This window comes from Hemicordylus capensis, chromosome 1 (genome assembly GCF_027244095.1).
Source record: "Hemicordylus capensis ecotype Gifberg chromosome 1, rHemCap1.1.pri, whole genome shotgun sequence".
Lineage (NCBI taxonomy): Eukaryota > Metazoa > Chordata > Lepidosauria > Squamata > Cordylidae > Hemicordylus > Hemicordylus capensis.
In genome coordinates, this window is record NC_069657.1 from 138706808 (window position 1) to 138723258 (window position 16451).

At 45.8% G+C, this 16451-nt stretch overlaps 1 protein-coding gene across 1 annotated transcript in view; it reads right to left on the reverse strand.

Annotated features, from left to right (window-relative positions):
- The window catches only part of LOC128339343 (acyl-CoA 6-desaturase-like), a 56467-nt gene extending 40981 nt beyond the window's left edge, over positions 1 to 15486 (reverse strand). The window contains exons 1-2 of the mRNA XM_053283075.1: positions 14935 to 15486; positions 1401 to 1511 (exon numbers count right to left, since the gene is read on the reverse strand). Coding sequence (XP_053139050.1) covers positions 1401 to 1511; positions 14935 to 15141 — 318 coding nt within the window. The 5' untranslated portion in view covers positions 15142 to 15486. The remainder of the gene's footprint in view (positions 1 to 1400; positions 1512 to 14934) is intronic.
- Positions 15487 to 16451: the final 965 nt, after the last annotated feature.

The window sequence follows — 16451 nt, forward strand, 5'->3', positions numbered from 1 at the left end:
ATCAATTTATCTGGGACAGACTGGCATGTCTGTAATTTTCTGGATTTTTTTTTTAATGGCACTATTTTGGGGGGTGTTTTTAAAAAAATCATTATATTGGCTACATTCTTTGTAGTCTTCAATGATCTTTGCCGTCTTCAAATATTATATCATTTTTGCAACACCATAAGAGAGAGAAATGTAGAAAGGGGGAAGAGAAACAGACACAAGGGCTGTATAGCTAGACCTTGACTGAAGTTCTGTAGTGTTTAAGGGCCAAACTAAACATTCTGGCAGCAGATCTGTGTATTTAAACATGGATTTGCCCCAATGAGACAGAAAGATGGGAGTCCATGTTTAACACTAAAAGGAGTACATGACAGAGGAATGCAGAGCCTTCTCACTTCTTGCAGCTTTCCTCTCTGCAGTCTGTCCCTGCAGTTGAGCTCCAGTTCCAGAAGTGGACACAGTTGAAGTTGAAGAGGAAACTAAGGGGAGATAATGCATGATCCAGGGCAGCACACAGCGCGGTCGTGGGGGAGGAGGGAGGTCCTGCACTCTTCACCCATGTGCTCCTTTGGCTGTTAAAACTGGACTCCCCCTCTTCCTCTGTGATTAGAGCAGCTCTGTGATTAAAACCATGGATTTCCCATGGTCAAATGGAGGTTGTCACTAACTCAGTGGTCAGCATTTTGCACCTTTCACACCTTGGAGATTATGTTTGACCCATCTAGTTATAGATCAAGAGTCAGCTGAATGAACAGAACTGGTGCTTGGTTGCACAACTGAAGTACCAGTGAGGTGGTTGATATGGAAAGTCATATAGACTAGACCAGGCCTGCTCAACTTAGACCCCTCAGCTGTTTTTGGACTACAATTCCCATAATCCCCAGACACAGTGGCCAATAGCCAGGGATTATGGGAGTTGTAGGTCAACATCTACCGGGGGGGGGGCGGGCGGGCAAAGTTGAGCAGCCCTGGATTAGACACTGACTTTCCTTGCAGCTGCTATGGAAGCTTTACACAGTTATATGGAGGCACACACACACCCTTGTTCTTCCTTCACAGCCAGCACAGTGTAGTGGTTAGAGTGCTGGACCGGGAAGACCCGAGTTCAAATCCCCATTCAACCATGAAACTCACTGGGTGACTCTGGGCCAGTCATGTCTCTCTCAGCCTAACCTACCTCACAGGGTTGTTGTGAGGATAAAAATAACCATGTACACTGCTCTGAGCTCCTCAGAGGAAAAGAGGGATATAAGTGTAAAAAAATATTTTTTTTTAAAAAAGGCCCAAATTGTCTGGGGTGCCTGTACAGAGAAAGGCTTGTATGTTGGAGGTGTGTGCTCTGCATGCAAGCATGTATCAGGCAGCCTAATGGGTAATTCACTGAACATGTAGAAAAAGCTGCTACTACTCACATTCTTGCCTCTGTCTTGACTGGGTTCTCCTGGAGCAAGTTCTCCAATCAATAATGGTTTAAGAAACTTCCGCACAAAGGTGAGGTCAGGGTGAAAGGCCTGAAATGCGTCCTAGAATGAAGAAACAGAATTGAATAACAACTGCTGCCCCAAAAGCTGATCTTCTCTTTTATAGCTATTGCATTCATCTCTTCCTCTGATTCTCCCATATTCCTCCAGCAACAACTGTCCCCACATATAATCTTAGGGGTGATTCAAATTATCCTGGGAAATAGATCCAAAATATGAGCTGAGGGCATTGTGAACTGAACTTGGTCCTGTGATGAAGAAGAAACATGATTACTTCACCAGGATCCTAACTCCTGATTTCAGAAGAACTTCAAAGAACTATTCAATAGGTGGGTAGGGAATCCTATATTGACTTAAGCACATTTTTAAAAGGTCATGTGCTTGCTAATTCCAAGGGAACTTTTGCACCATCCTTCTTTTGTTACACAGTCCTACTTTTGGACATCCATGCAGAGAGGAGAGAAAAACAAAATTACTCTATGGGAGTCCGGACACTTCCTGTTAGAACGGCTATAGATTCAGAATACCTTAACAACAGCAGCAGCAACAACAACCTCTCAACAAATAGGGTATTTATGGTCAGATTTGCATATCAGTGTTGTGTTAGGAACATAGGAAGCTGCCTTATACCGAGTCAGACCATTGTTTCATTTAGCTCAGTATTGCCTACACAGGCTGGCAGCAGCTTCTCCAAGGTTGCAGGCAGGAGTCTCTCTCAGCCCTATCTTGGCAACGTACTGTATGCTTTGGTAGTTTGTTGGTTCAATAAAAAAATCTTGTCCTATTAAAAATAAATAAATCTTGTCCTATCTTGGAGCTGCCAGGAAGTGAACTTAGAACTTTCTGCATGTAAGCATGCAGATGCTCTTCCCAGAGTGGCCCCATCCACCCCCTAGGGAATATCTTACAGTGCTCACATGTAGCCTCCCATTCAAATGCAAACCAGGGCAGACCCCCACTAGCAAAAGGGACAATTCATGCTTGCTACCAGAAGATCAGCTCTCCTCTCTATGTTCTAGTATAACAAATCATTACTTCCCTTAATGTTCACATCAGATTTGATATATTATTCCCTAAAATTGGTGATGTGATCAGCAAAACAAGAGGCTGTTTTACTCCTAGACCTTTTTTTCTTTTTCTTTTTAAACTTGACATCATTGTCTAACATAGCAAATTTCATATTTTGGCAAAAATGCATTGGATATTGCTACTCTTTGCACTGAATTGCAAAAAGGATTGGAATATATTTGCCCTTCTTATTTTCCACACTCAGGAAGCTGGTTTACACAGGCATGTACATTATTCAACATCTTATCACTTGATTACAAAATCAATGTCTTATCAATTATTTTATCACATTTCTATAATGCCAAAAACAAAGTTTCAAGGTGATTACTCAACACTCAGAACCTTTAGATGTATGAACTGACTTTACTGAAGAGCACTGTTATTTGAGGTGACATGAGGTGATATAAAAGTTCTGTCTGTGGTGTTTAATTTGTGATTATAGTTGTGATCATACATCCAAGTTGCAACTTGATGTTGCACATATTTGAGTGATGGACATGCATGTGTGAACCAGCCCAAAGACTGGTCAGAATCTGGCTCAATGGAGAGAACTTCAAAAAAAATGGAGGTCTAACAGCAGAGGGCACAAAAATGCAAAAGACAGACAAGGAAATATTTTGTTGCCAAAGTGATTCCTAATGTGTTTCACACAAGACAGTTTTTCCCCAGGGGAAACTACAATGTTGCAAGCACAGCAAAAATATGATACATTTCTTTGCAGGATCATTATTAGAAATGCAACTTAACAATGTGTAATGATCTAACTGTAATTATTACCCCAAACCTTCTGTGTACATTCATTTGCTGCCACTAAAGTAATGGCTTATTTGTTGAGTTGGGTAAATTTAGAATGATTTTGTTGGCTTCAGAGATCCAGAAAGTGTTCATGTCACACTAACCTAGCCAAAACAACCAGTGCCAGCCTGTAGCTCTAGACCTTTACTCGGCAGGCACATAATGATACCAATTAACATGATGTTCACTGAGCTACTGTAGGAAGGAAAAACAAACAATACTCCTTCCATTTACAGATTCCCCAAACATTTACAGGCACTAATTATATAAATCCCCAGCTCCCCACAATATTCTTTGCAGATAAGCAAACAAAGTTGTAGACTTAGAGACATGATATTCTCACCATCAATAGTGGGTGAGTGGCAGAGCCAGGAATTCTATTTTTGTGTGTGTCTGTTCCTAGGAACTGATCCAACCTGTCATCTTTGGCTGCATTCCTACAATCACAAGGATCTTGATTAAAAAGTTAACCAGGGTCAGTGAGCTCCATGGAGCTGATTGTGAGAATACAGAATTCCAGGACAATCCAAACCACTCTGGTCAACCAGCATAGGTAACTAGTATTGAATCAGCTCTGTGGGACTTGCTGATTCTGATTAACTTTTTAACCTGGATCATTGCGATTGTAAGAATGCAGCCAAAGATGATAAGTTGGATTAGTTCATAGGAACCTTTTTTTTTTTTAACAAAGAGTCCTAAAACTGTCTGTATTGTCTGCTTTGCTTATGGAAAAGAGAGAAGTCTATTGTAAGAAAAAGGTTAGTTTCAGCAGCTTCACTTTCTATGGGAAAAGGATCAGAAAAGGGGAGAAGAAGGAAGCGATAGAAAAAGCTACAGAGAGAGCATTAGGAACTAATCTAGAGTGAAAGCGAACTATGAAAATGTGTGGCTTAGCCCAGGGAAAGAGCGGAAACCTGAATGATAAGGTTTTATGGGTAAGATGACAAGACCCAAATTTGGATATAAATGGTTTAATATACTAGGGGCTTTTACAATTAATAATTGTGACATTTGCAATAGGTGTTGTCTGTATTTTTGTTTCTTCAAAGAGAAACAGTAGATACTTTTTCAATGGATGCTCACTAATCCCCTCCCTCAAAAATCCCCTCCCTCAGTAAGATTCTGAAGGAACATTTTGCAGCCAAGAAGAAGTCAACTTGCACCTCCCTTATATGGAGAACTTGACCTGATGTCAAATCTTAAGTTGCTAGTGTGCAGTCCTGCCGTGGAAGAGAAAGACCATTGTCTTTACTACTAACATTAGCTTGCTTTCAGTGATGGATCTGCCACATGGACATAAACTGTGCCTCTCTGACTGAAATTAGTGATCTTGTTCAAATAGTGTTTACTGTTTCACATAGTCTGTGAGTTGGCTAATGCATTTGAAACTTATGGACTGTTTGTAGTGCTAACCATGCAGACTGATGGACCCTCACTTTTTAGTGCACATGAATCTTAAAGGCTATGTGCATGAGCAGCCCCACCCCGGTTAGGGAAGCCCTTTCTGGGGAGGGCTGCTCATGTGCAGCACGGAGATCGAGCCTAATCCCACTCTGCCTCCCCTGCAAGCCTGGCTTTTGTACTTGGGGTTTTGCCTCGGTTAAAGGGTGCAAGCGGTTGTGTGTATGCTCAGGCTGCATGCAGCCTGGATATACACAGAGTTGGGTGCCTTGTGTGCCTGACTCCCCAGGGGAATCCTCCAATGCACCACGCTAATCAGATTGAGATTCCTGGAGGCCAGGATAACGGGTCCCAGCTTCCAGAGATCTGCGCTGCCCTTTGCAGCACAGATCATGCGGGTACATGGTGGAGAACCAACGGAGATGTCATGGATCGTCTGGGGGAAAGGTAGGTCCATCCCTGCCTGTCCCCTGCCTACCTTGCCCCGCCGGCCATGAAAATAGCTTTCAATTCTGGTTGATGTTGCTTAATCTGGATGTACGAATTGAATGAAGGAGAAGGGTTAAGAAGATGTGGGTTAATGTGTGAGAAGTTCTACATGAGAATGGAGCTGGTAGTGGTAATCAAGTGATATTTGGGTCATGTAGGCCAGTTCATATGCCCATTTATGTCCCTTGATAATTGTCAGCTAAATGTGTGAACTTACTATTAAAAACAATGGTGCTTGAGGTAATATTTGAGGCAATGTGAACATTCTGTCTACAATGTTTGATTGAAATATTCACATATGTGTGATTCACATATATGTGTGATTCACATATATGTGTGATTCACATATATGTGTGTCACTCACCACCTGAAGCTGCAGTCATCAAGCGATGACTCGATGTGTGCATACCCTGCCTTATGGTTCTATGAAATTGTGGGAGTGGATGGGCGGAAATGCTTTTGCCCCACAGCCATTTTGAATCCCAAATCCTCCTTATCCTCCCAGTGCCCTCCATAGCTGTGAGTTGCTAATTCTGTTGAAGGCTAAGCCGTAAGCAGCTGTCAAGTGGGATCCAGGAGTAGAAGAGGGGAGGGAGGAGCGGGTCTGGTGGTTTGAGCTGCAGGGTCTGAGTGAGCCAGAGAAGATGATGATTGCACAGGCGAAGTTCCAGCCTGAACAGGAAGCCTTTTAAGACCTTCCTGCTGTGGAAAGCCAATGGCCAGCCTAGATTTGTGGAAACACTCCAGGACTTGGGACCCTTTCATTGCCCAAGGGCACACTTGACAGCTCACCACACAGAGCAGATATGCAGAGCCTTGGGTTCCCAATCCTAGTCATGGCAGCTCCTGACAGGGTAATATGATTTTAGGGCATATTTAGGCAGTGTTCATGAAGTGTGACCAACTCCCATAGAAACATGCCCCAAAGACTTCATTTTCCCCCTGATCCCCCCACCTTCCCATGAAGGACCAGGGCAGGCTTATAGTCCATGTGACTGGATTCCTACCATCACTGCAGGAGGATTGGAGGTGGGGGAAGAGGAGGCATTCCTGCAATCTTGCACTGTACCAGGGATGTTCTCAACTGCTGTGTGGGCATGCCCTTCAGGATATTCCCTGCCAAAATACTGGCTATATGATGTCTAGCCTTCCTCCTCCTCCTCCTCCTCTTGAGAGAAGTGCAGATCAGCACACAGCACTCCCGTTTTTTTTTAAAAAAACAAACCACCTCCAAAAAAAGATGGCAGGATGGCTAGTAAGGAGAGTTAAAGATTGGGTGAGAGAAGTTGTAGGGGCTTGCTGTTGGGTCACACAATGCTCACAAAAGGCAGGACTTGTGTGCCTTCCTTCCCTGAGTTGTGATTGGGCTGGTCTGAGAGATAGTGTTGTGGCGAGAAATGGACAGTGGCAGCTCTCTCTCTGTAATATTTCTTGGTGATTGTTATGATGAGCTCAGTGTTTGGCCTTGAGACTAACTTGTGCTTCACTCTCTGCTCTGGTCTGCTCTGCAATCTGCATTGCAAGGTGTAATGAGTAGTCAAAATGTGGCTGAGTTGCTCTAGTTGAGCTTATGGCTATGCTTGCTGCTAAGTAAGGGTTCTGCTGTGGCAGCTGATGTAATGCTAGGAAGCAAGGAGTGAGAGAGTGTGTGAGAGAATAACTTGTGCCAATGAAGTTACTGCAGTGCAGGCACTGTGGCTAACAGTGGATCCTGGGTCAGTTAGTCCTTTTTTTGGCCAGTTTTGGACTGTGTTTGAAATGTGTATTCTGTGTTGGGAGGGAAAGATTCCCTTTTACTGTATGCTTCTAATTTGCAGTGTTTTTCAAGGCAGGGTTGCAAAATGCATTGCAAATTGCAATGCAAAACTTGTGTGTGTGCAGCTTGTTCTGGCCATAGGGAACAATGGGGAAACTTGAAACACCTCATTGTTTCCCATGGGTAACTCCTAGGGACACAGAAGTGGGTTGTGTGGTTGGCATGATGGGTGCTACCTACCATGCAACCAGAAGCGCCTTTCCCTGAAGACTTCTGGACTCAAGTCCGGTCCCCCATAGCCCCTGGGCCCCACAAATCTTCAGGTTTATATCCCAGGCAGGAGGCTGTGCAGCCGCCCACTGCTGGCCTGTGCTGTGCTGTGCTGGGCAGTCAAGCACAACCAAACTGTGGGGCTACACCTCTCCCCGCAACCCCCATACCTCAACTCATGGCCGGGGCTGTGTGAAGCCTGAGCTCCTCCAAATGGCAGCATGGCTGGCCATTTTCCATAGCCTCCATGTCCCCCCTGCCACACCGTCCTTGCTGGGGCCTGGCTGGTTCCTTCCAGAGTCCAGCCCCAGCAAATGGTGAAGAATGCCACTACTTCGATGGGGGGTGGGGAAGGAAAATCTGTGGTGGTGGCTGGAAGGCTGCACATTGGCTGGGGAATGGGGATGGGAAGAGATTGTTCCTTGATTCCCATGGCTGTGTGCTGGTTCCTGCCGCCACTGGGTTTCTTCCCCTTACCCCCTGCATTTCTTAGTGCTTGTGCTGCGTTTCTTTCCCCCACATTTGCTTTCTACTCCTGCTGCTCCAGACAGAGTTGTGTGTGGCTGGAGTGTCCATTCACAATTTGGATCGAATAGAAGTGTGTCACTTCTATTTAAATATTGGCAGGAACAATTATGGTTAATGCCTCTGTTTTCACAAAAACTTGGGGACTGAACTATTCATGTTTCCTGTAGTATATTATGGTATCATATACAATGATATAATAGTATGATGGGATATAAGTTTCAAGGCCACAATGAAGTTTAGATAAAAGAGGCTAAAGGCAGAAGGGAATAAAAAGTTCTTGCTTATTCCCCAGCTCATATAACTTCATTACATCTTTGATTTTTCTTGTTATCTGCTTAATTAATTATCTATATTGAAAGGTGCTCCAAAGACTAAATAGCTGGTGTAAAAGCAGGAAACAAATGTCCTCTGAGACCCTGTTTGCTACACTTTGTTTATTCTGCAGGTGCTTTCATAATGTCTTCTGTGCATATCCCAGAGGGTCTTCAAAGAAGTAATTAACCAGATGTGTGTGTACGTGTGTGTATATGCATGCGTGAGAGTGGGGGGGGGGGTGAGGATTCTTATCTTGCAGGGGAAGGGGGGAGCATTAGCCCATTAAGTCCAGGGTCCTAGCTGCACCTCTGCACCCACCCCACAAAAGAAACAGGCAAGCAAGTGACTTTTAACAAATTTGTAACTTTCCCCAAAACCCCCATAGGATCCTATGGGAGTTTGGGGGAAAGGTTAAATTTTGGGGAAAGGTTAAAGGTTAGCAGTACCCCTGTACCCAACCCACAAAATAAATGGGTTGCCCATTTCTTTTGTGAGCTGAATGGTAGGTAGCACCACTCTACCCACTTTATCATTCATTCATTCATTCATTCATTCGATTTCTATACCACCCTTCCAAAAATGGCTCAGGGCAGTTTACACTTTAGTGTCCCTAGAAGCTACCCATGAGGAACAATGGGGTGTTTTGAGTTCCTCATTGTTCCCTATGGCTGAAACACTCGAAATGTTTGGAGTTTGTTCTGATCAAACAGCCGGCTCAGCTGCTATTTTGACGAAACGTTTCAGCCGGTTTGTGTTTAATTTCTAGCTCAAAACAGAATGCAAAATCAGTTTTGTGCACATCCCTACTGCAGACCTCTCTTGAAATCCTGTGTATTCTGGGCCCCAAAGGAGGCCATTAATACCCTGAAATAGATTCAGAAGAGGGCAATAAAAGCAGTGAGGAATCTGGAAACCAAATAATACGAGGAACAGTTAACAGAGATGGACGTGATTAGCCAGGAGCAGAGAAGATTAACAGGAGATATGATAGCCATCTTCAAAATATCTCAGGGTCTGTTGGGCAGAAGAAGAAGCTTCTTCTTGTTCTCTATTGCTCCTGAGGGCAAAACTGGAAGCAATCAATGGGTTGAAACTGCAAGCAAACTGGAACTTCCCCCTCTGAGAGGGGATACATTTACTTTGGACTTCTGAAGCCTGAATATAACAAGGTTATATTCAGACATTTCCCACAATGCCATTATTATTTCTTGTTTACACAGTCAGACAGGTGTTATTGACTGGTTTGTTTTATCCAGACATCGAGTCCTTCCCAAGGACCTGGGATGGCTGAATTTTATTGTCAATTGTTATAGATATCGTTGCAGAATATAGGCTGTTCCCAGTAAAGCTGCTTTTTGTAATTGGGTGATGGTGATTTCTGTAGCCCCTATGGTGTTGAGGTGCTCTTCAAGGTCTTTTGGAACTGCACCCAGGGTGCCAATTACCACTGGGATTATTTTGGTCTTTTTCTGCCACAGCCTTATTTTTTATTATTATTATTATTATTATTATTATTATTATTATTATTATTATTATTATTATTAGTTTGATTTCTATACCGCCCTTCCAAAAATGGCTCAGGGCAGTTTACAGAGAGATATAATACATAAATAAGATGGATCCCTGTCCCCAAAGGGCTCACAATCTAAAAAGAAACATAAGATACACACCAACAACAGTAACTGGAGGTACTGTGCTGGGGATGGATAGGGTTAGAAGGAATCATCTTTAGAAATGCCTTCAGAAGGAATAGTTCTTTCCCACAATGCCTTTAGAAGAACAACGTGCTACTGCTGTGTGTCCCTACCGACCACATGGGAAGCCATCACACAAACACAAAGATGGCACATGTGCCCATGAGGCCAACAGCTCTGTGGTGGATGTACAGACAGTGTACATGAGAAATGGTGAGAGAAATGGGAATCCAGAGAGCCCTAGAGTTTGAAAAGACCAAAAGGCAAGCTAGTGATAAGGCAGGATCCACCAGTGTCCACAACCAAATCCACTCCACACATTTGTCTGTCACCTCCTTTGAGTGTGTCCCATCACAATATATTGCAAATTAGAACTATGCTGAAACCATTGAAGTCAATCCATGAATTAATTTTCATGAAGCTGCAGTTTCAAACAGGGCTAGTCTCTGACATTTTGGCCCCGTTGGTACACTTTTCTCCCCCATACTAGATTTTGGTGTTCCTGAAGCACGCAGTAGTACCCACCCCTTTCTGCCTAGTTCTATTGCCGGGTATCAGCAGCATCTTCTTAATTGCTATGCTTCTACATACAACTTGCCAGAGACACTCCTGGTTGCATTTTCAGGCTCACGCCTTTTCTCCACACTTCACAGTGCATCCTCACTGCTAGTAAGCTCCTGCTGCTGCTCATCATCCAATCTTCATCCTTGGCTCCAAGCACACTTGATTGGTACATTCCAATGCCTGTTTCCTGGGCCTTCCTTACAGCTGGATCTTCTTCTCCATCCTCCCTCCCCCAACCCCCAGCACTAGAAGCCTCTGTACCAAGGTAGGAGTGGAAGGTGAATACTCGTGGAATACTCGTCGGCGCATGATTAATAAGGGAATTTTATTGTTTTAATTTAATTTATAATATATATTTTATTGTTATTAATACATTGTATCTTAACTAATTTTAAATTTTTATTTGCTGATTTCTGGTTCTGGTCAGTGACTGTAACAATAAAGACTGACTGAGTGGAAGGGGAGAATATCTTGGGGTGGCGGGGCTCAGCAAAAGTAATTCTCCCCCCGACCCCAAACTGCTGCACACCTAATGTGAAATTGGAAAAGGAAATGGCAGACAAGCCATTGTTAATAGCCCTCTTTGGGGCCAGGGGAAACTGAAGCACCATCTTCTGCATGTACGATTAATGTTCATATATAGTCGGGAGCAGCAGGCTCTACCCACACTAGACTTATGTTCAATGCATATGAACTCACAAACGAAGGGCTCCCTCCATGCAACTGGGAACCCTGAAAAAGCAGAGTTCCCAATCACATGGTGGCCCAAGTACACAGGTTGCAGACGTGTTGTAAATGCACATGTAGTGCGGGTGGTGGGGATGGAGCCTGTGACCGCCCCCGCCCCCCCCCCCCGGCACCATTCTGCACATTCACTGCACATGCTGAGGATGGAACCTGATGTATGAAGAGGACTGTGGTTTACAGACAGCTCTGCTGCACCCCAAACAGAAACTGGTATTTAAGACTAGCCACTCACTTGAGAACTGTAGTTTGGAGAGGGGAACTCGGCACCCTCAACAAGCTAAAATTCCCATAATTTTTTGGGAAAGCCATGATAATTCAACTGGCATAAAGTCAATAAGTTTCTAGTAAAGCCTTAGAATGGTAGTGGCTGGAGAGGGGGATTAAACTGATCTATCAGATTGCAAAATAGTGTATAGTTTGGGGAAAACATGACTGGCAGATGTCCCTTACTTGAAGGGACCTCCTTTGTTGAAAGAGTAGTTCCTTTGCCTTCCCCCCACCCCCAGTTACAGCCCATAGAAAGTAAAGCTGGCTTTTTAAAATGTGCTGCTCCATAAATGCTGCAGACTTGAAACTTCAGCTCTCTGCTGTCTCTTCAGTTTTTTAAAAAAATGTGTCTTAGCAAACCTCTGTGACTCCAAGCAACAACAGAATCATAGTGTGCTTCCCAGTTCAGACATCAAAGCTGAGTACAAAATGAAAATAATGATTTACACCTGAAGTTGCACATTGGTAGGACACCCAGCCCTGTGTTCGAGGACACCGCCTCTACAAACCTTTTGAAAAAGAATGGCTCCAACTTGCTTCCTTCAACTGAAGCCTTTCCCCTCTCCCTCATGTTTGAAGTCCTGGGTGATTTGAAAAGATCTAAACAAAACAACCCCACAGTTCTGTGGTCACCTGCACTGGCACACTTTACCTTTAACAATATAGAGAACAATACCTTAAGAGTGATGGCCAGATGTAACCCGAGAGCCAGAAACCTGATGTCAAGGCAGATTGCTGGAAAGCTGGGTGCTGCAAGTCTTACTGATTCTTTGTGACTGGCACACATACAGAGAAGCCTCCACCTGCTAAGAAGCTCATGCAAGGCTTAAATGGAGCCAAGACTCAGGGTGGATTCAACATGTTCTCTTAATGTGCCAAAGTATGCAGCTACTTTTGGTAGGCACAGATATGTTACCATAAATCAATGACAGCACATTATTCAAATGCAGGTGTGTGGGTGTGCATATACCTCACCTGTACGCATGTATACATACATATGCACCACACATACCAAAAATAAATGTGGACTTTGGTACAGAAAGTGGAGGTGCACGCGCTTTGGGCACCAAGCTTGTTTTGGACAATTAAGTCCTCCTACAACAAGTACAGTAATAATGATGACAGTGCCTCTGAGCATGGCTATCTATGCTCCACTAAGTAATGTGTATGAGAACAGTCATTTCGAATGAATGGAGCCAGCTCATCGATCCTCATTGTCCAGTGTGATCAATCCTCATTGACCAGGGCTCAACCTCAGAACTGGTTCAGCTGCAGAATACAAGAGGCAGGGCAGAGAGTGCTTCTGAGCACACCTTCCCTTCGCCACGGAGTAAGGAGTCCTCCAGGCAGCACACCACACAACCTGAATCTGAAGAAAGGGCTTCAAGATCAGAGAGTGTAGCTCCACACACCACAGTCGGCTTGAGCCCGACCACGGTACTCAGCAAGAGGTCAATCTCTCCGGCCCCTGTTCCCTCTCTCTTGCTAGGCCCAGCGAAGTGAGCTCAGCATTGGCAGCAATTCTCAATATCCCATCTCAAGAGTCTCAACCGCGCGGGGAGGCCACTGGGGCTGGGGACAGGGGCATATCTAGGGTAGGGCAGGCAGGGCACGTGCCGTGGGCGCCACTTGAAGGGGTGCGCCATTTTTTAAAATTATTTTTTTTTTAAAAAATGTCCACCGAAAACAAAATGGCCACCGTGCATGCTAAAATGGCCTCTGTGAGACCCTAGGCCAGGCATCCCCAAACTGCGGCCCTCCAGATGTTGCTGAACTACAACTCCCAGCATCCCTAGACACAATTTTTTGTGGCTGGGTATGCTGGAAGTTGTAGTTCAGCAACATCTGGAGGGCCACAGTTTGGGGATGCCTGCCCTAGGCAATGCCAGTCCTTGCAGAGGCCATTTGAGCATGCATGGTGGCCATTTTGTTTTCAGCGGCCATTTTTAAAAAATAAGTTTTAAAAATGGCCACTGCAAATGCTCAAATGGTCCCTGTGAGGCCCTAGAGGCCAGCAGGGGGAGGGGGAACCTTTGCAGACCTCCCATGGCCTTTAGGAAGCCCCCCCCGAAAGGTCTACAGGTAAAAAAGATTTTTTAGAAAATTTAATATAATATGTCACTGTACACATATTCAGATTGCCACTATGTACAGAGAATCAGGGCTTGTGAATACTGAGCTGACGCTGAAGAGCTAGGATTGTATTCATTTGCTCTTACTTTGCTTCTTGTGATAAGTGAGTTAAATGTGATGTCTTAATAATATGGCTATTAATGGTGAGTTTGTCTTTAAATCAGTGTGAAATCCTTAGTATTAAGGCCCACTGGGAGTTTCTTGCTCTCTTTCTCTCATTTTAACTGTCTTTCTGAAATACTAGAATATATTCTAAGCAGTGACACAGTTTATTCTGTATATCCTTTAATTATTTTCAGAGTATCTGGGAAAAGTCAAATTCTCCATTGATTTTTAAAACTTACGTAATAGTGATGCGACAGTGCATAGTAGAGAATTAGACAGGCACTTCTGTTTAGTTTTCCAAGTACACCTCCACATAGTATTTGGGTATTTCATGAGCCCCAGCATCCTGAAATGTGTAGTTTTCCAGCATTTTTTGGTCTGGCTATGTCCAGTGCTAAATAGTTTTTGAAATATTAAAAGATTATTGAGCTTGACTTGTATTTTTCAGCTGATAGTATGGTCAAGTTATCTGAAAGATGGGTGTCATATGTTTGGACAGGGGGCGCAATTTCAGTGTTTGCCCTAGGCACTATTTTCCCTAGATTCGCCTCTGGCTGGGGATCACGGGAGCTGTTGTCCAGCGACGTCTGAGGGTTGGGAGCCCCTGCACTGAACGAGACCTCCCTTGGCTTAGATTAACCCTAACCGCCCCCCCCCCCGCCCAGGTCGCATGCACTCTGGCTGCTGCTCTCCTGGAGAAGGTGGTTTGGGAAAGCGCAGACACCAATCCGGCTGCAGCGGCTTCGGGATTTTGTTCCCTTTGGCTGCCACTTTTCTCTCTCGCTCGCTACTACTGAATCAGGAGCCAAGCGGGTGGAAATAAAGCAGCCAGCAGCTGCCTGGAGGCGGAAAAGGCGGTTGGCTTCTCTGCTGGCAAACCGGCGCCTCAGGGAGGCATCCGACTTGGAGCAGAGGGCGAGGGGCGAGCGCAGTTCGGCCTGCTTGCAGGCACAGCAGCTCCCCTGCTCGCGGCGTGTGGCAACGTCCACACACACTGCTCGGCTGCAGGCAGCCTTGGAAGCGCCCTCTTTTCGACCCAGGCCCGTGGCATTACTGCCCCGCATTGCCGTGCATAACGAAAAGCAGCATAGAGCGGAGCCCGACAGCGGCTTTCCTCGCACGGTGCAAGTCGCTGCTGCTGCCGCCACTCTGGCCTCAGCGCTGTGAGGCGCACCCTCCGCTGAAGGTTTCTCAGCCCTAAGGCGACATAATTCCCTTCCTTCCTTCTGCAAAGCAGCAGCAGGTGCTAGAAAGAAGGCGCGCCATGCAGCGCCCGGGCGGGAGGAGCAGCCATTTGTCCCTGGCAAGAAGCAGGCTGGGGTGGTCGCCTTACCGTGGCATCTTCGCCGGCGTAGTGGCTGATCACGCGCAGCCCCCCGGGATGCCGTTTGACCCACTGGGTGATATTGTACACCTTCCGCTCGATCACCAGCCACTTGTCGGTGCGCAGATTGTGCTTCTGGATCTCCTCCCAGGTGTACGCCGGGATGTGCGCCTCCCGCTCGGCGCACTCCTCGCCTTGTTCCCCGCCTTTCCCCATGAGCGACCCGCGTTTCTTTGTCCGCCCGATCGGATCGGCTCAGCCTCCACTCTCCCTCCAGATCCTGCAGGGGGCTGGCTGCGAGGAGGGCGCCTTTCCTCCCGGCCTCAATTCATGGGATTCGCAGCCCCCTTGCCCTCCCCGCTAGCTGCCTTCTCTTTGTCTTCCCCCCTCTTTGCCTGCCAGACCTTGTGCAAATTTCCCGTCTCCGCTGCCTGCTCTGAAGTGCCCCCTAGGCAGCATCAGCGGACTTTTCCCTCTCATATGATATATAATCCCTACGCCAGCCAGGGGGACCTCAGCCTCTCTCCCTCCCACCAGTTCTCAGCATCCCCATGAATCACCGACGAGGTTTCTTCAGTAATCAGCAGAGCTCCTCCACCAATCCTTGCTCTCCCCCGGCAAAGCGACGCCCTCTCATTGGCTGGCGCTGATCTTTCGAAGGTGAAGACAGGCTGACTTCCAGCTTCAACTTGAAGAAACCCTAACGTCTTCATGTAGCCCACCGCGGTGGTTTGGTGCTAGCCCAGCAATCCCCACAGATGCAGCTTGTAGGGTGCCACGAGGCCAGTTCTCGCCCTCATCCCATAGGCATGACGTGTGCTTACAATACCTTACAATCTGTTTTTTATGTCTAGGTTGGCACAAGAAAGAAGCTACTCTCCCGTAAGATAGCTGGCTTCTTAAAAGATCCTCTATGCAAGTCAAGAGAGGCTTGTCTGTTCCATATGCCCAGCCCAGGGTTGCCAACATTTCATTGCCAGAATGAGGGACACAAGTTTCTGGGGGGCTGGCTGGGGGTGGCCTGGGAAGTGTATGTAGTGGCAATCAAGAGCCTGAGTATCATTGACATACTGTATATGTAAATGAATTATATGCTATTGAATCCAGGGGCGTAACGAGGCTGGAGTGGGCCCAGAGACAAAATTTTAAAATGGGCCCCTCGCTGATACACACACACTCACTTCACATGTGACTTGCCTCTGGGGGGCCCCTCGAGGCATGGGGGGCCCCAGGTAGCCACCTCCCCTTGCCTAATGGTAGTTACGCCCCTGATGAGGGACAAATACTGTCCCTATTTCATCCAACATTTCATCCCTGGGGGACATCCTGCTTAATGAGGGACAATTGGCAACCCTAAGCCAGCCTCTAATGCTATGTATGCTAGAAATGGAGGACCATTTCCCGCAATGATGCCTGGCCGGGAGGAATACCGAATGGAGCCAGTAACTCTCAGCCATGAGGTCAAACAAATCTGCACTGCTGTCCTAGCCTGTAGGATTTTCTGATTTGTTTATTTCTATCAAAAA